This window comes from Blennius ocellaris, assembly GCF_963422515.1.
Source record: "Blennius ocellaris genome assembly, chromosome: 4".
NCBI classification, from domain to species: Eukaryota; Metazoa; Chordata; class Actinopteri; order Blenniiformes; family Blenniidae; genus Blennius; species Blennius ocellaris.
In genome coordinates this window covers 16,661,083-16,683,092 of record NC_137653.1, presented here as the reverse complement: position 1 = coordinate 16,683,092, position 22,010 = coordinate 16,661,083, and the positions used below count along the sequence as shown (strand labels likewise).

Genomic DNA, 22,010 nt, shown 5'->3' with positions numbered 1-22,010 from the left:
TATCAATAACCTTTGAGTGCTCACTCTCTTTGACTTCTGAGCAGCACACCCGCCGGGCACGCACTCACAAACAGGGACACACACTTAAAGGGGGGGGGTATCTTTGTAAGGACACACTGGTGAGGTGGCATTTTCCTACGGCGTAGCAGAATTCATTTTTACATTTTCTGAACCCTTATATTAAATATGTTGGTGATTAGGAGCAGAGGCACAGTGGGGGGTTTCACTGGTAAGTCAGCACAACCATACAGTTTTGCTTTCAAGAGTGGCTCCTTTCTTGTGGTCTTTTATAGCTCTCTTTAAAACATAAATTCAACCACAAGTCGTAACACCATTACATTTTTACAAATAAACTAATCAGCAAGAACATTACAGTCCCTCGGCTGATGCTCTCCAACAGCTGCCAAAACAGCTCTGACCCCATCAAGGAATGGACGTGATGATATCTTATTGTATTAAACACCAAGATGTTTTCCTCAAATCCTTTATGTCTCATATGTCTCCCATGGAGGCTTGATCATTTATATCTCAGGTGTATGGTGGGCTTGGCAATTTTACTTACTATTCCAGAGTAGTCTTTACAGTGTGGGAGAACACGTTACTTTACCAAAAGATGCTAATGCCATCAGCACGCCATGAAGGCATGTACTGTATGTGAAGCACAAACATTATCAGCAGACCATGGCACCGTGTCGCACCACCTCAGCTGGCAGCTGTCTTGCTATCTTCCCTTGGTAAAGTTTGCACATGTACCCGACCCTCTAGATGATTATGTACAAAAAAAAAAAAAATTTAATGTGGATTCATCCGACCAGGCCGTTTTGCTCCATTGCTAGGTGGTCCAGTCCTGATGTTTGTGCAGCCATTGTTAGTTTTTGGCATCTGACTGGCTTCAGCATGGGCTGTTGGACTACCCTGAAACTGTGCAGCAGCACAAATCAGAAAGCTGAGATACGCCGCATGCCCTGGCATTTCTGCATTCATGATCGTTTTGTCATAGAGAGCATTTGGGTTTAAGCGACACTTTCTTCAGTGGGATCCGACTTGACACATGCATAGAGGTTGACACAGGTCAACCTCTATGCATGTGTCATTTCTTCTGGTTTCAAAATATTAGCATTCATTCAGAGGTCTAATATAAATCACTGGTTTCAACACAGTGTTTTGCACCCTCCCGTCTAGGCCCTTGTGTTTTGACTGATTGGTAAAGATATTAGATTAGTGTGTGTGGCTCCCAAATGAAAGCCTCTCGGATGCCACACTCAGTTTTTTTGGTTTGATCCCGCGTCTTGCTCCGTCCCCGTACGACAACATTATGAAGGTTGTCAGCAATGCCTCCTGCACACCCACCTGTCTGGCTCCTCTCACCAAGGTCATCAACTCAACCCCAAGCTGCTCCCAATGCATATGCCGTGTATGGCAGTCTTCGCCATTGGTGTGCAAGTGTATTATCTGATAACTGAATGAGTGAATATGAGGCTTCTGTTAATCGTAAGGAGACACTCGTTTACAGATGCATTTTAGAAAGTTTTCAGGCAACCGTTGAGGTCTATGCAGTGTGGTCTGACTTGTGGGCAGTGTTAAATCAATACTGGTCTTGTTCATAATAAAGGAAACTGTAGAATATTTTCAGAGTCTTTAAGCCAGCACTGCCAAGGGAGTAAAATTGAGCTGATTTTTTTTACAAGCCTGTGGCATAGCTCTGGATGATTCTAAACTAAATAGTGCTTTACTGGCCCCCAGCACTTTCAGTATGGCCAGAAACATTTAAATTTAGAATTGAACACCACTCTCCCGCAGGAATATTTGGGCAGCTGTATAATATAGCATGTGCACTTACGGATTTCCAACTCCTGTACAGGAATCTTAGTTTCCTCACAGGAAGAGCTATTTTGGGTTTCTCCACTCCATTACCAAACTGTCTTTGTACCACTGTGGGGAGAGCAGTGCTTTTAAAGGGGATAAGTAATACCCATGTGATTGGCTGTGATTGTTACCAACCCCAAATGCTCCGATAATGTATGATAATGGATTCAGCTTAATCCACGTCTGTTTGTGGGTGTGCCCCAGGTGCACATCCACCTGCCATCCAAAGGAAAGCGTGCAAAACATTTAACTACTTTCTATACCCTTGATTGACAAAATAATCAAATCTATCTATATCAGTGTGACTCACTCATTCCTGAATAATGCAGAATAGATTAGAATAGACTTAACACTTAATATGCAAATCCCTCATTTTTTCTTCGACTGCTCGGCCAAAAGTTTTTTTTTTTTTCTATCTATTTTTGACAAATAAAACCTGAACCAAACCAAATTGACTTCCTTCAGGTCACAGCAAGCCATTAGAATAACCACACAACAAACGTATGCTGTGATTGTATTCAGCCAGATCTCATAGTGTCTCTGCGTCTGCTGTGAGATTTCTCTTCTCTTTGCTCTCTTTGCTTCATTTATCTTAATCCTCCACCTCTCTTTCCTCCACACCTCCCCATCCCTTCCAGATGAGCCTGGCCAGTTGAAGATCTACCTTCCTAAGAAGCTGCTGGAGTGTCTTCCCAAATGTTCCTCTCTGCCGAAGGAGCGCCATCGCTGGAACACCAATGAGGTGAGAATGAGACACACTCAAGAGGGAAATATCCGTGGCAGTGAGATGAACAGTGTTTTTGTTTCCTTTTTCTGCTGGTGAGTCATCTCTAACTAATGTCACATTGAGAGATGAGGTAGAGGTAAACAAACACAATGGCAGCTTTTCATTATGGGACCCTAAAACTGTGACACAAACTCAAAAAAAACAACTCCAAAACAAAACAAAAAAAACAAAAAAAAACCCACCATCAACCTCAGCTTGCAGCCAAACTCTCAGCGACTATAGATTCCACTTGGCAGGTTGTTGTCTTTTTTGCTTTGTGATCCGAGCCACCCTGGGTTAAGACGCAGGAATCACAGTCTCCTGAGTCTGAAACAATCGAGCTTCGAGGTAAAGAGTAAAGAAATGAGACTCCAGATTGAGTGTTTCTACCGCTAGGTGTTGCTGGGTCCAAAAAAAAACAACAAAACAACCTATGGTCAGTTAGATAAAGATTGTTAGCTGAACCTAACATTGTTGCTATGCAACTAAAGAAAGGTGTTACATTTGTGGCCCATTTCAATTCTGAGTTTCTTTTTTCCTTCTTTGTGTCAAATGTGGGAATGGTGTTTTAATTTTAACTGTGGTGACCCACAAAAAAAAAATAAAGCAGTGTGAAAAAAATAAAAGCTTTCTTTTGTGAGGTGTAAACAACAAAAGTGTTGATCACGCATGCAGATGGTTTACAAGACTAAAAGTGTGGCAAGTTTAAGCAACTTCGGGGCTTTTTGCTGTTTAATGAATGTCAACCAAAATTGTATGGCTAATATTTTTAAAGAGCCCAGCTTGCCGTGCTCTGGGGCAGAATTAGCATTGTATTTGCGGCTTTAACAATGGATAACTTAAGTTCTTAAGTTACATTGAAAAACGGGGTCAACTGAGACTGGGACAAGCCTTTATTCAGGGCCAGGGATGACCCAGAGCTGAACATTTGGGTTTGAATAGCTTTTCAGAGTTGCGTGTTGTTCCAGACTTAAGCTGTTAGCTTTGGAACGTGTTTGATGGGTGGAAATGGATGTAGGCATTTATCATCAATAGCTCCTTGTTTATGCATTGCACAGCTCTCCACTGGTGGTTTGCTCCATCCATTGTGATGTGGTTGGCCTCTGCTGAGACATTTTCTCCATGTGCAGGCTGTGCACTCCATTATGGATGTGTGTTTGTGTTATTGATTACCAAGTCCAGCATTATTATGCAATGCAAAGCTGATTTGGCCTGTGGTTTTTCTCTCAGGAAAGTCATTACATTTTTCATGCAATCCATCTCAATGAAGGTCATACTGGGAGTTAAGCACGGTGCCTACTGAACAGTGTGTTCACATGGCTCGGCAGTGTGTGTGTGCGTGTGTGTGTGTCTGTGTGTGATTTAGCTCAACATGACCGCTGCTGGTTAGAGACTTCCCCACATCTGCCTCACCAAGAGCAATTGTGACCAAGGCCGGGGGAATAGACCAGAACACCTTGTTGCTGCCCCTTTTCCCTGCTTTTACTCTTGGCTTTTCCTCATCAGTTCCCCTTCCATCTAAACATCTACTCCTCTCTATCTCTCCTTATCGCCTTATCCACACCACTTCTCTCCTTATACACACACACACCATAGCTTTCTCTCCTCTGATGAGGAGGTACAGGCTCAGTTCAGGGGGAGGTTGGGTGTCCCTCAGCGGATTCCTTCAAAGCTCCTCTTCCACTCAGGCATAAAGTTTTCCGCATACTTAAACACTCCATTGTGTCTGCTGCTCCTCTTGCTTGGTGCTTTCTTAGTGGGAGACGTTTGTGATCGCTGTCCATGTATGTATTTCAGTGTGTGTGCATGCGTGCGTGTGCGTGTATCCTTTACGGACCACAACTTTATCAAGTTTACTGTGATTGATCATTTTTGTAGCCGCCGCAACGAAAAAAACGATATTTCTTTTTTCCGGGTTTTTGATTTCCATGCCTGTATTGCAGATATTTGAAGATGTACTTGTTTTTATTCGTAGCGTTTATGGAAAATTTTAATTATCAATGCTGACAAATTTCATATACACGCAGAATTTCTGTGTCCAATGTAGATTGCAGTGTAAGACATTTTTAGATGTGGGATTTTCCAGGCCAATCAGCCTTCAGCTGTCAAGTCAGCTGTCAAATTTGAAGCTTTCAATTTATTTATTCAGACACATCCCCTCACCGTGTGTGTATATGTGTGTGTGTGTGTGTGTGTGTGTGTGTGTGTGTGTGTGTGTGTGTGTGTGTGTGTGTGTGTGTGTGTGTGTGTGTGTGTGTGTGTGTGTGTGTGTGTGTGTGTGTGTGGTGTGTGTGTTTGTGGCGCTTATGAAGTTCACTAGTGTGTTATTGGCAAACGCTGGGTCGAAATATCCTGTAATTTCTCAGCGTGTAAATACATTATCATGTTTGTGTTTGTATGTGTGCTTTTGTGGGTTTCACTGAAATGCTTCATCTCCACATGCTTGTGTGTAAGTAACTCAATACTCGGTTTGTGTTTCCTCATCTTGACTATTTGGTTTTTTTTTGGAGGGGGGGGGGTTTGTTCATATTGTTTATAAATACCATGTGGAAATAGGATTATCCTTCCCGTGTGTGTGTGTGTGTGTGTGTGTGTGTGTGTGTGTGTGTGTGTGTGTGTGTGTGTGTGTGTGTGTGTGTGTGTGTGTGAGATTAAGAAGAAAAGAGTGTGATGGATAAAGAGATTATGATTCTGTGTTTGCTTGAGAATGCTGCTGATTAAGTCAGACTTAATCTTTACAAGTCTTCATCTGATATGTCCTTAGCCTTACCTTTTTTCTTGGCACGTGTACGTCTCTGCGTGTGCGCACGCGGTTCGGTGTGTGCACTTGTTTCTTCACATGTGCGCGTGATCACATATGATCCTCTGCTCTCTGTTTTGTCACGCATGGTTCCCCCTGGCACCTTGGTCTCTCACGAGCACTGAGCTGTGACCCCATACATTTTTACCCCCATACACTCCAACTCCTCCTCTCTGTCCAGTCCTCCCATCCTTTCCTCCTCTTCCCGCTCTCTCTTTCTCCCTCTCTCTTTTGTGTATCTACTGATGTGTGAAATTATTCTGGGATGGAGGGATGGATTCCTCCCTGAAGGGCTGAGCGGAGGCGTGAGCCTTTTGTTCAATAATAGATTGGGGGTGTATGTGTATCTGTCCATGGTAATAGACTATAGACTAGTTTTAGATAACAAACCACAGTCAGGTGGGCAGACTGATGGTAGAGCCTGTGTTATCCATCCATCTGGAAGGACTTGTTTGGTTTCAGCAAATTCTTTGGAGCACTACAATAAGGAGGCAAGGAGACTTTTTTCAAATTCAAATGGACAAAGACAAACTTTTGAGTCTGGTCCTGAGACTCAAGCTCATGAAAAGATGTGATTACTCTTGTGGGGGGCGCTGACATCCTGACTCATGTTTTAGGAAGCCAATCTGAACTGAATACTTAGTGAAATCCGTATGGAAGCTTAAACTTCAACGATGATACATGCACACCCGCTGTGCGAATATGCGCGCCATCATGTGGTCTAATGTGCATTTTTTAAGGCTCCGACTTCAGAGCATCTCCCCCACTATGATTCAAATGTTGCAACTGTCAAACGGCTTGGCACAGACTTCAGTACATCACACAGTCGACAGTCGTCTGTGCCACAATGCGTCTGCATGTGACTCTCCTCCGCATGCCGCTTGGCTATATGGGGGGGAAGAAGAAAGGAAAACGTGAGAAGCTGGTGTTGTTTTGCTTTTAATGATATGAAATAAAATGCCATGAAACATGCAGTGTTTTATTGTAGCGCACTGTTGTGATTACACAGTGATAAATTGGTAGCTGCATGGTGTGAAGGCACACTGATTGACAGTTCACACACGCTCATGTCTGCTCGCACTGCCGCATGACAATGACATGATCGCTTGAAAAAGAAGCAGATCCCAAATCCTATACGTTGTAGGCCATTGTTTTATCTGCCTGCTGTCTGTCTGTGTGTGTGTGTCTGTGTGTGTGTGTGTGTGTGTGTGTGTGTGTGTGTGCGTGTGTGTGTGTGTGTGTGTGTGTGTGTGTGTGTGTGTGTGTGTGTGTGTGTGTGTGTGTGTGTGTGTGTGTGTGTGTGTGAGTGAAAGATAGGTGTTACCATAGCAACAGATTGTATTTGCGTGTATGCATGCATATGTGTATTTTGTATAATAGTATGATCGATGATACACATATGGCACAAATGCCATTCATGATTGTGCAGCACACTGAAGGTGACAAGACTGCATGTCTGCAACTTGTGATGCCAGGCAGGTATGTCAGACGATGCCACCAAAATTACAAAGCAATTGTTGAAGGACAAAGCTCTGCAGGTAAACGATGTCGGGAACCCACTCGCTCATTCACCTGTGTGTGTGTGTGTGTGTGTGTGTGTGTGTGTGTGTGTGTGTGTGTGTGTGTGTGTGTGTGTGTGTGTGTGTGTGTGTGTGTGTGTGAGCGCTACGGCGTTTCAGCGTGTGGGAGGTGCAGTTTCCAGACCAAACAAAGTGAGTGTGAGTGTGAGTGTGTGTGTGTGTGTGTGTGTGTGTGTGTGTGTGTGTGTGTGTGTGTGTGTGTGTGTGTGTCTGTACGTGCATAGTCAATTTATTATTCATGTCATTACCGTTGTTTGTGAGCCATTAAACAGATACATTGAATGAAATATGCATACACAATATTCCTCAGTTTTTGAAGAGATATTTCCTGGTATTTCGTGTCGGTAAAACGTTAGGCTCATTTGTCTGTGAAAAAAGCTACTTGTGTTTTTTATAACAAAATAGCATGTTACCATGATCTCATTGCATGTGTTTGTCATGCTGCAATTCTACAGTGAACAATGTTTTGAAAGAAACAGTGCATGTTCTCAACAACCCATGTGATACATTTTCCATCAAAAAAGGAATATTAATGTTTATTTGTAGGAAAAGAAAATGTGCATTTTAGAACACCCTGCAATTTAAATGGAATTAGAACAAAAATGACAATAACATAGTTCAAAGCCATAAGACAACCAGGAGCAATGGTTTCAGGCCTTGATGCAAAAAAAAAAAAAAAAAAAAAATACAACTGACTCTCAAAATAAACCAACAAACACACCTTTTTCTTGAAATCCACATGGGGGTCCGGCCTCACCTCGAACGGCTTGTGTGACAGAGGGTCTTCATGGAGCAGCTTCATCAATGGATCAAACTTAGGTTCTCTGCATTCTCATTTTACACAATGAATGACTTGAGTTCTCCTCACATGAGCTTCACAAGAGTTCATGCAAGAGACAAGAAAACAACGACAGACTGGTTAACAGCTGTGAGCATGAAGATATGGACATTACTTCAGTTTTGTTTAGCAAGAGGACCAGAAATGTGACTTTATAGTTCTAAATGTGCAGGAAGACTAAAGCCTTTCCCTGTATTACCTTCCAAGCTGGTTTTAACAATTTATTGGCTGTCAGATTTGTGATCGTCGACTATTTTCTCTAAATAGATCAAATAAAGATGGCGTCTATTTCTCTGTTACTGTCAATCAAACAAACTTTATTTATATTGCACAGTTCATGCATTACACCAAATTCAAAATGCTTGATAATGTAACAAAATAAGTATTGTCCAGAAAACAGTAAAAACAAGACAAGAATAAAAAGAAAAACACACAGAATAAAATGTACTGAGAATGATGGTTAATATTCAGTATCTTGGAGAATACAAATAAAGAAAGGATCGTTAAAATATAAAAAGTGATGTAAAAGCTTGTTTTGAAAATGATGGAAAAATAAAATAGATAGGAACAAAATATAATACTAAAATGAAGAAACACACGGTATCAATCATGTCTTTGTTTCTTTGCATGTTTTATCAAATAAACAAATTAACATTACCAATCTTTCATCACAAGAAACATGTTTGGAGCTACATCCACATGCATGAACTGTAAAAATAAATCTGCCACCTTCTAAATGAAAGAAAAGCAATTAGCCTGCATGAATTATGCACTCTAATTTTCATTTGATTCATAGTTCAGCCCTGCGGGATGGTCAACGATGGCCAGAGGGTCATATGCCACCCGGGGCCATTCAATAACCACGTTTGTTGTGAAATAATGCAAATACATTATATAAACGTAACACGGAAAGATGCTTTTCAGAACATGTAACTAAATAAAGAATTTGATTTGTAATATGTAATAAGGAGTGTTCATGGTCACTTAACTCTACTACGTGATTTAAAAAAAGAAAAGGCCAGTGTAATACAGTTAGTAGACGACAAGTTGCATTGCTCCATGTTCCATTTATGTTGTGTTGAAGGGCGCCCTTGATTTATGACTCTGATGTGTGAATTGCTAATGTCACAGTGGCGCAGAGCTGGTGGAGGCTCGTACTCAGCCTTTTGCCGGCCGTGTCGGAACAAACACAGGACCACTGCGCTTCTGGAAACTCCCGGAAAACTTTTATTTTCAAATCAAGCACCACTATTAGATAATGTGGTGGCGAGAGGGTTTATTTTTGTGTGTGTGTGTGTGTGTGTGTGTGTGTGTGTGTGTGTGTGTGTGTGTGTGTGTGTGTGTGTGTGTGTGTGTGTGTGTGTGTGTGTGTGTGTGTGTGTGTGTGTGTGTGTGTGTGTGTGTGTGTGTGTGTGCGTGTACACATGTGTGTCCCAGAGCCTGCTCATGGCTGTAACCTCTCCGGCTGACATTGAGCTCAATGCTGTTGCCGTTTACCAGAGTAAAGCATAGTTTAATGAGGGGGCAAAGAAGCCAACACACACACACACACACACACACGCACGCACGCATGCGCACGCATACACACACCCATATATGTGTACGCGTGCGCAGTCATGCACACACATGGTACCAGAGGGTTGTTTCACAGCTCCTTGTGTTTGATTCCTATTCTTTTATTTTTAATCATTCCTCTGTCTTTTGGGTTGAGAAATATTTTATGTTTGGAGAGCGCCAAGTTATAATCACTAATTAGTCCTCCAGGCTCTCTCTCCCTCCCTCGCTTCTTTTCTCCTCCTCTTTGTCTATCTCTCTATCTCTCTCTGAGCCAAGCGTAGCCCAATTAACACCCAGCGTCATTTTGTGTCTATTGTGACTTCCATTTTCAAGTCAAATTCCAGACATACATACTGTCCCGCTGACCAAGTATGACAGTAGAAACCCAAGTGTAAAGCGATGCAGAGAATTAATTAGATTCATTTCATTCACAGATGTAATTTCCTTGTTGATAAATGTAATTATCTGGCAGGGTTTTCATTTGGAAACGGCACTGTGCTCGCCACACTGGATGTGTGTGAAGATGCTTCCTCGGTTGTTATGCAGATATTCAGAAGGAGCTGGGATTAAGCAGGTTTTGCAAGTCTAGTCACCAAAAGCCATGTGTCTGAGGTAGGAGTTAGTGTTTTCTCCCCTCTCCTCCCCTCTCCCCTCCTCTCCTCCTACCCCAACTGGAAGCCCCACATTTTCCTCCTGTTCCATTTTCTCCACAGTTGCACAGACCCACTATTTATCTTGCCCACTATAATTTGACACAAAATATTGTTAACTGGAGACACAGAAATATATTAAACAGTGGGAATGTGTGACTGTGTGCTGTATACGTGCTTGAGCTCGTTTGTGCCTGCTTTTGTGTTTGTGTGTGTGTGTGTGTGTGTGTGTGTGTGTGTGTGTGTGTGTGTGTGTGTGTGTGTGTGTGTGTGTGTGTGTGTGTGTGTGTGTGTGTGTGTGTGTGTGTGTGTGTGTGTGTGAGTGAGTTTTAACGTCCTCTTCGATTCTGAGCCGAACTTCAGGAAGAACTGAATGACCAACGTTGTCGTCTGTAATAAGAAGCCAGGCTGTGCAGCGGAGACAATACTTTTGTATCCCTAAATGTCCCCACATAGAACCTCTGTAATATCCGAGCCTCTTGTAAATTAGATTTAATTCATTGGAGACAGATAAAGCATTAAAATGTGTGTGTGTGTGTGTGTGTGTGTGTGTGTGTGTGTGTGTGTGTGTGTGTGTGTGTGTGTGTGTGTGTGTGTGTGTGTGTGTGTGTGTGTGTGTGTGTGTGTGTGTGTGTGTGAGTGCGTGCGTGCGTGCGTGTGTGTGTGTGTGTGTGTGTGTGTGTGTGTGTGTGTGTGCGTGTGTGTGTGTGTGTGTGTGTGTGTGCGTGCGTGTCTCTCTCTCTTTTTTTTTTTTTTGAGAACGTGTGCCGTATGTCTATAGTTTTATCTAACTTTAAAAACTTGGAGCTTTGCACAGGCTTTAGGTTTCCAAGATGCTTTAAAGCACCACGAGTCAATTTTGCATGTTTACTTTTACCAACTAACAGAATGATGTAAACAGAACAACACAAATCAGGCACAACAGGTGCTGGAACCCTTGAGCATTTAATGAGATTTTTCTTTAGCAGCTTCTTTTTCTGACTTATTAATATCTTGAGCTTCGGGACTTGTGTAGGGATGTGCCTAGTTGAGGATTTCTGAAGTCAATACATATTTCATACTCTGCTCTTGTTTGCGAATGCAGGTCTCAGTCTGACATAATCTTAGATTTGATGTAAATGGAGGTGTGAACCTCAACAATGCATAAAATAACATCAGAATATATAAATAATTTGAAAGTACACCTGTAAATCCTTCCTTGCAGACTTGTACATTTTAATATAACTCTTGGCGTGGGTATATTTTTACGATCTGAAGCACAGGAAGTGCTACCCTGGTGCCCAGATCTTCACTCATGTTAATTTGTTGTTGCTCTGGCTGTGGCGGTCTCCAAGCACACAATTACTTAACAATAATCTATTGTAAATTCACATGATAAGTATGCGCTGAGCAACTGTGGACGTCTGAGAATGAATGAGTTCAACATGAGTCATTTGCAAAAAAATTTTTATGGCCATTTGAGACAACGTCATTGTTGCGTAAGGATTACGGGGCTGTCCACTCAGCAGAAGTGGACCGGAGCTGTGTAAGTTAGTGTGAAGATAAAGGATAGATATGTGAAACCGTAACCCACCTTCTGTTCCAACTGGTCAGCGTGCTTCTCATAATGTCGCATATTCAGTCCATATATTTAAAATCCCTCCAAATGCGCAGCCGGGCTCCTCTAAAAATGTATCAGGCTGACAGTTATGCCACAGCAAAGCAACATATGGAACAGTCACTTGTGAATTGCAGCCTTGATGTTAATTTCTTTCCTTCAATGTGAATTCTGTGGACTTGTTTTATTTTTGTCGAGCTACAAATCTGCTTTTATTCGTATTAGTTTGATGCGGTATCCACAGACTTGTCTACGTTACATGTGAATACAGACAGAGATCATTGCTGGCCCTCTTACTTATTGTGCACCGCTACATTCATGTGCCTTAATTCATCCAAACTGCAATTTGTATTAATGCTTGTGAAGTTTTTCCAAGGAGTACCTACTTGTGTTTTCCATTAACAAAAAAAACCAACTTGCCTCTATAAATTTAGCCCAATGCATTATTAACTGCCTATCTTTTAGCTAATCCAAGGAGAAGTGGGCAGTAAAATTGTGTAAACTCATTTATTTTTTACAAAAGCAATCAAACTTTGCATACCTATTTGCAAAGGGGCCGCAAAGTTTATCAGACCACATTTGTTTATGTTCTCTGAAGTTGCTGTGAGGTCAAACTGTCAGTTCTGTTAATGTGAAATCGCATGCATCTCGGTGTGTTAGCTTCATAAGCTCCAACCACTAATGGCCACTTGCGGGCTGTAGGTCTATTTTTAATTAAAACTTGTAAGATAATGCGGTCGTTAAATTGCATTTTCAGTGCAAGATCAATGTTTTTCATCGGCGAACCAAAATGTAACATAACAATCCATCTGGAATTGCTGCTGTGGATTAGGAACATGTTATGTATCATCGCTTAACTATCTATTTGCTCATTGCTTGTTTGATTTGATGAAGTGTGCTTGTGTGAGGAGAATTGGTAAATATGAATGTTTAGTGGTGGAGGTGAGGCATCCACCACTATGTTAGTTAATGTTTATCATTCACCTGCAGGGATTTGTCAAGTTAAAATGTGTTCATGTCTGTGATTTTCTTCCTAATGAGTTCAGGAATCAGAGAATTGTGGAGCTCTCCTGCCGTTTTAGTGCACACTGTGAACAGTGCTTGCCAACAGGTTTTGGCCTCATAGAGGTTTCTTTCGGCAGACTCCTTACAATTGCAAATAAAGACTTTCATGTTGAAGCCCATAATTCCAGCTCTCAGTGAAAGTCCATTCTGTGATTGTTGGATGTGAAATTAATGAGGCATGGGTTTCTTGGTCAAAGGACGAGTCTCGTCGGCTTTTCAGACAAAACAAGTGTCCTCTGTTATTTTTTTTTCTCCCTTTCAGACAATGAGTGTCATGAAGTAACCCTGCCTAAAATGTCTTTTATAATCCCTCCAAATGCTGTGACAGAAAAGCAGAACTGAATTCTACATGGGGTCATTTTTGTAACGTCAAGGTCAAGGCTCACCTCACAGGGTCCGAGCAGCAAAATAAAGAATAGCATAGATAATATACAAACATGTATGAATAATGGCGACTCCATTTGTTCTTTCAGTTTTAATGCAAAAAGTACAACGCATATAATTAAAGTGTAAAGTACGAACCACCTTAAATTAAGTACATTCTGAATTACTATCTGCCAGTGATTCTTATCGCAAAAGCCTCTCACTCCCTTGTGAAATATCTGCAGCCTGCATGCTTTCATGAATTCCCCTCATGGCATGGCTTTCATGGATTTTAGCCCATGGGCTGCATGTTTGACAACCCTGATCCAAATGTTCTCTTACCCCGAGTTAAGCTAAAAGATCAACCCTTCTCCGTCCGGGCTGGAAACAGGACCGATTGTCTCTCTCTCTCTCTCTCTCTCTCTCTCTCTCTGAGAGACTACATCTCGGCAAGTGTGCAAATACTCTGGCACATGCCAAGCACCCTGAGTCAGAGAGATGCCACCAGAAAATGATTCAATGAAAAGAAGAGCTTCATCTGCAGAAAAACAAACAAACCAAAAAAAACAAAAAACTTTTTGAAATAATAAACAAACCTAAACTAAATTAATGTCATTTTCCAGATGGTCAGTCCTGGCATTATAAAACTAAAATCCAGCGTTGGCAAAGTGATTGTGATGCTGTAAATGTTGTGTCAACAGAAAGACACACGAGAACTGAAATCTTTTCCAAAAAAAAAAAAAAAGTGTGTGTCATGCCTGGAGGCTAAAACTTTGAGAGCAGTATGTAGGCTTAAAGTAGCTGAATGTACACAGTATAATCCAAAGATTGTCATGGTGTTACTTGGGATCAGTGTACCGAAAATATAACTTTTGAAATGTCCAACATTTAAAAATGTATGGTAATGTGTCAACTATAATAATTTTTATATTGGCACAGGTCTTTCCTCGTATGGCGAGGTTTCATGTTTCTTACTCATAGTTTTACCTGAGAGAAGAGTAAAAGTTGGAGGACACTGGTGAATCCTCAAAGAAACAAACAAGAAAACTCGAAAACAAATCATAGATACCTACAAAATAAAAAAAAACAAACCCAAGAGGATTTGTTTGAATATTGCTTTTTGCATGAATGAAGCCACTAGGATGTAGCTCAGTGTGATGGCATGATGAAAAACTCCACCAAACATCCGTTTAACCTTTGGCTGTTTGTATGATGGTCTAATTTTGTTCAATCGGATGAACTCGCAGATCTCAGTTTATTACAGGAGTCTTGCCAAAGGAGTGAAGTGGCTGCCTGCAGCATCACATCCACAGCAGTGAGAGAACATGGGATTCTCACGCTGCTGTGACTCGCATTTTCCACTAACATTATCCTGGAAATGTACACATTGACAAGATTTACCCGGGGACGGGTTTTGTACATTTACTGGTAAATATACAGTTTCCCACATTTACCGTACTATAGAGTGAGATATTTTGCAGCGTGCGCCACACTTTCATTGTGAGTTATAATATCTGAGCAGCTCCATTCGGGGACCCGCAGCACGAGTCCACTCTTTTTTTTTCTTCTTCTTTTTTTTTTTTGGTCAGCTCAAGCCGCAGTTCGATTTGGGATCACGTACTCCTCCGTCTCCTCGTCTGTATCCTCGTCTTCCTCCCTCTCCCCCGACCCTCTCGCTGATGTATGGAACGTCGACTCTCATATGGGGTGTGTTTGTAAAAGTCATGCTAATCAAATTTCACTGATTCCTGGGGGATTAAACAAGATGGCGCGCGTGCGTGCATGCGTGTGTGTGTGTGTGTGTGTGTGTGTGTGTGTGTGTGTGTGTGTGCGTTCTGTCTCTTTGCATATACAATATTAGCTGCTGTGTACCAAGTTGTGTATTGTAATGCAGCTGTGTCATTAGTCTAAGACCAGCTCAGCTGTAATATATCATCCATCATCTTGTACTCTAAGGAGGCAACTATATATGGGATACCGATGCTGTATTTGCATACCGGCAGCGCATGTACTTAATTGTTTCCGTGTATAGTTTCAAGCAATGAGTGGGGGCGTCATAAACACCTAGTATGGCAGAATATCTCAATTGTCTCACTAACATCTTGGCCGAGTGACAGAGGCTGGAATTGGTGTCCATTCATTCCTTTGTGTGCTTGACAGGGAAAGTTGCAAACAATATTGCAGCCTTCTTTGAAATTGCTCACACGGAGCAAAAATCACTCTGCCCCCCAAAAACTCGATTATTACCCAGTGGAAGTGTTCACGCACGGCTCCGGCAAAGAGGAGAAACATGGCAACTGTAAGATTTCCCGGCCCAGAAACAGGCATTACCTAGTGTTTAACCCAACTGCACAATTACCTCTTGTTGGCAGGAGCATATATGTTCTGGCAGTATGTTTAGAGGGAGCTCGCCAACTCGCAAGTCTTAACTTTGTCCAACACGCAACATCAGCTCCACTTTTTCTGTGAGACTTTAAGCCACAGTCTGACTCTGCTCGAAGGTGTTGTTGCATGTTGAACCGGGAAGTCACAGTCCATTACAGTTCACATGAGGTGGAAAGTAACCAGGACAGCCTGGAAGCCAATGACTGATGTCTGTCTCCTTTTCAATCTCTAAAAGTGGCTGCTTTTAGCGAAATCGCTTCGCCAGAATTATATCCATTTATGGACAAAAGCAGCCACTTTCAAGCATCTAAAATCTCCCTGCTGCATTATCACGTCTGAACAGAGAAAATGTGCGTTTTATTTCTCCCTGGCCTTCTTTTATTTATTTATATGCATGCATGTAACATGGTAGGGAGGGAAAGTTAAAGATAGCATACATTCTTTGGCGCCCACTGTATGATTCACAGTGCTTAAAGAGGAGGTGATGACCCCGGGCTCTACCTTGCACAGTGCATCATCACTGGAAATATGCAGTGAAGAGGAACCCCTCCACATCCATCGATACACTATACTGTACACTTTGAAACTATTTCTGTCCTAAAAATCTCATTCCATAGCAGCATATTTGCAGTGTCTGTATTGTGTTAGCCACTGATGAGCACAGTCCGTCCTTCACGCCATGGTTTTAGCTGTATGAAAGTCTTGGAGAGACTTCGGAGCAGATTCGTCTACGAGAAGCTGAATTCAGAAAGATATAAATCCTTTTTTTTTTCTTTTTTTTTCTTTTACCACAAGATGCAATAAAATAAATTCCAGACAGCGCCCAACAAAATTCTGCTGACTCCCCAGTTGTGGTTATGCCTCTCTTTAAGTCAACAAGAAAATGAATAAACCCTTTCTGGGATTTAAAAAATAATGTCTTTAGCCAAAGAAGAAAATCCCATAATTTTAATCATGCGCTGCTGCAGTAGAAAATTAATTCTTTTGGGAAGGGGTTAAATTAGATTCTCCATCTTTATTCTGTTGCTTGTGGTTTTGCCTAATTGTCAGTAATCACTGGCACTTGGCCAAGTAAAAGCACGTCATTTAGCTTTTAAAAAGTGTTGTTGTTTTTTTTTTTGGTTGTTTTTTTTAGATTTTGCTTAGCAAGAGGCGGTTTTTGCTCATTCGCTTTTCGTCTCTCCTTGAAGCACAAGCAGGCAATCATCAGAATTGGGAATGCGTCTGGGACTGTTTTATTAAAGCATGTGAAAGGTATACCACATTTTGCAATACCCTGAAAGAGTGAGCGCAGGTCTACAGCCCAGGGCTTCTTGCTAGGCAGAGGCAGATTAAACTGCACAACAGTGGAAGCCAGTCACAGCAGCTGGGTTGATAACCTTTAATGTTTACTTTTGCTTATGACTGTTTTAACTCCACCTGCCCGTCTCCCAGTATGACGCCTCCAGGTCTGTTGTCAAGTGAAAAAGATAAACCCGGGATTGCAGACAATTGGTACGTCTATAAATTGACGCTCATCTTTGCCAGTTTGTTTTTTGAGGCTTGAGGAGAGATAAAATATGCATGGCTTCAACATGGGTGGCTCCATTTTTTAATTCAAAACAACAAACAAATGACATGAAATCGTTATTTGCCAGAAACAAACAGAATACCAAATTGATTTTTTTCCCCCCCTCATATGAGGACTCCACGTGAGTTCCTGGAGTTAACTTGATCTGTTTGTTTCTTTTGAAATGGAGCTACAGTTGTATTTACCAAGAGCACAGACGCACACCGAACACCCACTGAACAGGTGCGCAAACTCACACACGCATGCACACACATATGCTCCCATCATCAGTCGGTCGAGGAGGAGACAAACCTAAAGATCGCCACAGAAGACCCATCTTTCAAATTTATTCATTAAACTCCCAAATGCTCCCCTTAACGAATGTAATTAGAATATGGTAATGAGAGAGGGCTGAACCAGGGAGTGTTATAATACGCTTAGCAGCACAGAGGGAGAGAGAGAGAGAGAGAGAGAGAGAGAGAGAGAGGAGAGGGAGAGGGAGAGAGAGAGAGAGAGAGAGAGAGAGAGAGGGAGAGAGAGGGAGAGGGAGAGAGAGAGAGAGAGAGAGAGAGAGAGAGAGAGAGAGGGAGAGAGAGAGGGGGGACAGGGATGAAAACAGAGTCAGGGAGTTAGAGGAGAGAGAAATAGAGAGACTGACTGACAGGGTGCCAATTTATGTCTTGTTGTAAACAAGTATTTATGCCAATGAGAGGTGGCACACACTTTCTTTCACTCACCCCCCCCACCCCCCCCACCCCCCATCCCCACCCCACCCCCCCACAGTCTTTCAATGTCTCTCTAGCTCTCTTTAGCATACTCAGCCTCCTCAATAACAATAACATCAACAATAGCAGAGCCCAGATGAGCCTCAGAGGGCAGAATGACTCACAGAAAGATGAGGCATCAGGGGTTAAACAACCACTGGAGACCCTTTCATTGAGCCCCCGCCACCACCATCTCTCTCACTCTGTCTCTCTGGCTTCTTCCACCTCCCACTGGAACACACACACACACACACACACACACACACACACACACACACACACACACACACACACACACACACACACACACACACACACACACACACACACACACACACACACACACACACTCATTACAATTTTCAAATATACATCTGAGTGTGTGCGTATATGCGCGTGCGTGTTTGCGTGTGCATGCGCACCCTTTCCTGGTTAACTTTGTGGGAGTTTTTGAGGACTCTGACAGGCTTTATCCAAGACGCCCCGACACAGCGGGGGTCCTGGCATTGTGTTTGACACCACACACCTGTTGCTGTCTTTGATGTGTTCACCCCCCTGCCGAGAGAGAGGGGGCCGTCTCCTCAAATGCAAATACAAGGGAAGGAGGAAGAGGACAGGTAAGGTATGCAAGAGAGGCGAAGTCTTAGAAAAATATGATTGATGTTCCCCCAGTGGATTGAGGCTGACTCTTCCTCACTCTCAGGTCTCTGCTAAAAGAGTTTGTGCTACTTTCCGCACTGCAAGTTTGTGTATGTGTGTACTTGTGTGTGTTTCCACCTTCACCATTTGGACCTCTGTAAATTGGCGTAAGGGAGATGAGAGGGAAATGAGACAGGAAAAAAAAAAGAGGAAGTGGATGAGCTTGAGGGAGGGGAGAGAGAGGGAGGGAGGAAAAAGTAAAGAGGTCAAAGCAAAGGAGAAGAAGAGTGAAGGAGAGAGGAGAGTGACTATTTCATTATAAAGCCATCACTCACACAGGCAGCAGCCACCACATAGACTCTTCAGAGACCAAGCCTCTCTGAGCTTGCGTATATGTGGGTGAGTATATATACTCATTCATGCCTGTGCAGCCTGCCATGTGTTATTTTTGACATGGGATTTTTTTTTTCTCTTCCTATGAGCGGGAGAGTTGCAGTGAGACAGACATGAATGTCTCTTTCCCAACCAGGTGATGGGGGTGGATCCCCTCTGAAGGTCAGATCTTATCCTCCAATGATAGACCTGCAGTGTGTGTGTGTGTGTGTGTGTGTGTGTGTGTGTGTGTGTGTGTGTGTGTGTGTGTGTGTGTGTGTGTGTGTGTGTGTGTGTGTGTGTGTGTGTGTGTGTGTGTGTGTGTGTGTGTGTCACGGACAGGAGAGACAGAGAGACTGACAAACCCACACGACAAGTTCTGTTTTTATTTATTTATTTTTCCACGCCAGTGACTTTGTGTATTAACGGCCCATTTGTATGCATGTGCGTACAAGTCTTTCATGTCCATGGCTGTGCGTGTGTGTGTGTGTGTGTGTGTAGCTCATTGTGTGATGAGGTGTTTATATGATAAACACAAGGCAAGCTTGAGAGGAATTCTGATCAGGAGCTTTGCAACAGTTGTTATGGAAACAGCATTAAGCAGTTGTATTAGCCAGTGGAGGTAATATAAAGGATGTTGAAAGTAACACACAGTGGGGAGTGAGGCAGTTTGGGAATATAATACAAACTACGCATTATTACTCTGGTTTACAATAGGCTTGATGAAATTTTATTGTGTGGCTAGAACAGAACAAAATTATCCTTGTCATAACTCATTGTCTGGCTCTGGGTTGAGAGCTACACATTTTAATTAGCCAGGTTAGAGGAACACAGTGCAAACAAGACATTAGTGGTCTAGTTTACAATAGACTTCACATCATTTATGTCAGCTTGAAACAGAACGCGTTTTTATCTGTATCCTTGTTGCTCGCGTTCTAATTGCAATGTAATCTTGGAGACAAGAAGCTTCAGAAAAGCAACCGCTTCTCTCTGAATTCAGCCAGGACTTTTTAAATGTTACAGACAGAGCTGCTGAGAGATCAGACCTGTCACATTTCTGTCAACAACTTTGGCTAATGACATACCCACATGCCCCTCTCAATTGTTACTGAGTACTAATCATGCATTGATCATGCAGTTCAAGCCAGGTTGTATTACTGTGTATGTTAGGCTTGAAACTGACATTGTCGAATGCACAAGATGTGACTTTGAAGAGGAAGATGTGTAAAAATACACAACAATGTCGGATGAATGAAAGGCTGCATTAGTGATCCACATCAAAATAAAAACCACAGAGAGGCCTTTAGTTTTAAATAATCATAACAATAATAACACAAGGCACTTTTGAATCAGATCTGTGTCAACATCAGACACTGACAGAGCTGTTCTGGAAGAAGAGAGCCAGTGGAGTTGCTCAGGAACAAATTACAGCATCAGCAGACCTCTCCTGGTAATGCTAATGCAGTCCCCCCCCCCCCCCCCCCCCCCCCCCCCCCCCCCCCCCCCCCCCACACACACACACACACACACACGTAGTATGTTTATATGAGGCTGTGAGGGCTCTCAAGGAGAGAGGCAGGTGGGGATACTGTAGCTGAAAAGGATGCTTGAGCTTTGTTACCTCCTGGTCTGCCAACACTAACTTTTTCAATGCCAAGTGATTTCTGGTTGGTGGGAACCAGCAGCAGCAGCAGCAGCAGCAGCAGCAGCAGCAGCAGCAGCAGCAGCAGCAGCAGCAGCAGCAGCAGCAGCAGCAGCAGCAGCAGAAGCAGAAGCAGCAGCAGACGCAGAAGCAGAAGCAGAAGCAGAAGTAGAAGCAGAAGCAGAAGCAGAAGCAGCAGCAGCAGCAGCAGCAGCCTTCATTTCAGGCACTTCGAATGGATGTGACAGTTCCAGTTTACAGACATCTCTGTTTCCCCCAGATCTCTGTCAGGGTGATGCTCATCATTAGACTTCAAACATACGCGCGCACACACACATGCATGCACACACACACACACACACACACAAATGCGCCGTGCACACACACAGTAGCCTGTGGCCAGACCCTATAACGGAATCTCCCTGGGAAAGCTCCCGGATATGTCTGTTGCAGTGTAGGCGACCCCCCCCCCCCCATCCCCTCCCTTCCCCATCAGTACCAACCAACCCCTTTCTCTTCCCTCCTGTGGAAATCTCCCTGAGGCCCCATGAGTGTGTTTGAATGGGTTTTGTGCATGCACGCATGTGTGTACATGCCACCGGTTTCTTGGAGGGAGGTGGTCTCAGTGATGCGTGAGTGGGAGGCTGATTTCCCCAACTGCATCACTCACTCCAGTCTAACTTCCCACTCATGCTCTCTGCTTTGTTAGATATTTCTTAAGTTACTCCCTCTCTTTCTCACTTTCTCTGCCACGTGCAGACAGACAGGAATAGGTGTGAGTTGGGAAAATTGTGTGTATATGGATTCAAGCTGGGCCTGTTGTAATGTATTATTACCCAGTCCCACACAGACATGCAGAACGTCTGGGTTTCTAGAGTAGATCCCTGGAGAAAGGTACTTGTCGCTGTCCACACACACACACACACACACACACACACACACACACACACACACACACACACACACACACACACACACACACACACACACACACACACACACACACACACACACACACACACACACACACATACACACACACACGGTATTCCTGAAGGGTCAGTGTGTCACCAAGCATGCTCAAAGCGCTCCATCACCACTTCCCCTCGGGATTGTAACTGTGACTTCCTGAGGATCGACCTTCACCATCTCACTTCTGTCACTCTTTGCTGCGACTCATGTGTGCTGGTGAGGGAATGAGCAGCAATGTGTGTGTGTGTGTGTGGGAGTGTTTTAGAGTGTGTGTCAGGCTGCTGTTTCAGCTGACTCCTCTGTTTCTGGCTTTTTAATGGCTCTTATGGGGCAGGCCTTTAATTGCAAGTCTCTCTCCCTCCTTCTTAATCCTCCCATCCTTCTGTCTCTCTCAGCCCCTCGTCTCCTCTCTTCTACTCCTCTCTCCTCATGCCTCCCACTGGCTGACAGTCACTAGGGGAGCCCGAGTGCCTGGCCAGAGCTGTGGAGGCCATATAGGATATTGACTTGCTGCGGAGTGGTTTGGGAGGAGGAGAGGTGGCTGCCTGTCACAGCTAATGAATAGATGCATAAATGAATGAGGCACTTCGTGTGTGTGTGTGTGT

The 22,010-nt window shown here is 43.1% G+C and overlaps 1 protein-coding gene across 1 annotated transcript in view; it reads left to right on the top strand.

Moving 5' to 3' along the window:
• The window catches only part of LOC308129085 (calmodulin-binding transcription activator 1-like), a gene marked incomplete at its 3' end in the record, with an annotated part of 54,110 nt that overhangs the window by 6,000 nt on the left and 26,100 nt on the right, over positions 1 to 22,010 (top strand). The window contains 1 exon segment of the mRNA XM_080494858.1: positions 2,505 to 2,608. Within this exon segment, the coding sequence (XP_080350984.1) occupies positions 2,505 to 2,608 (104 nt within the window).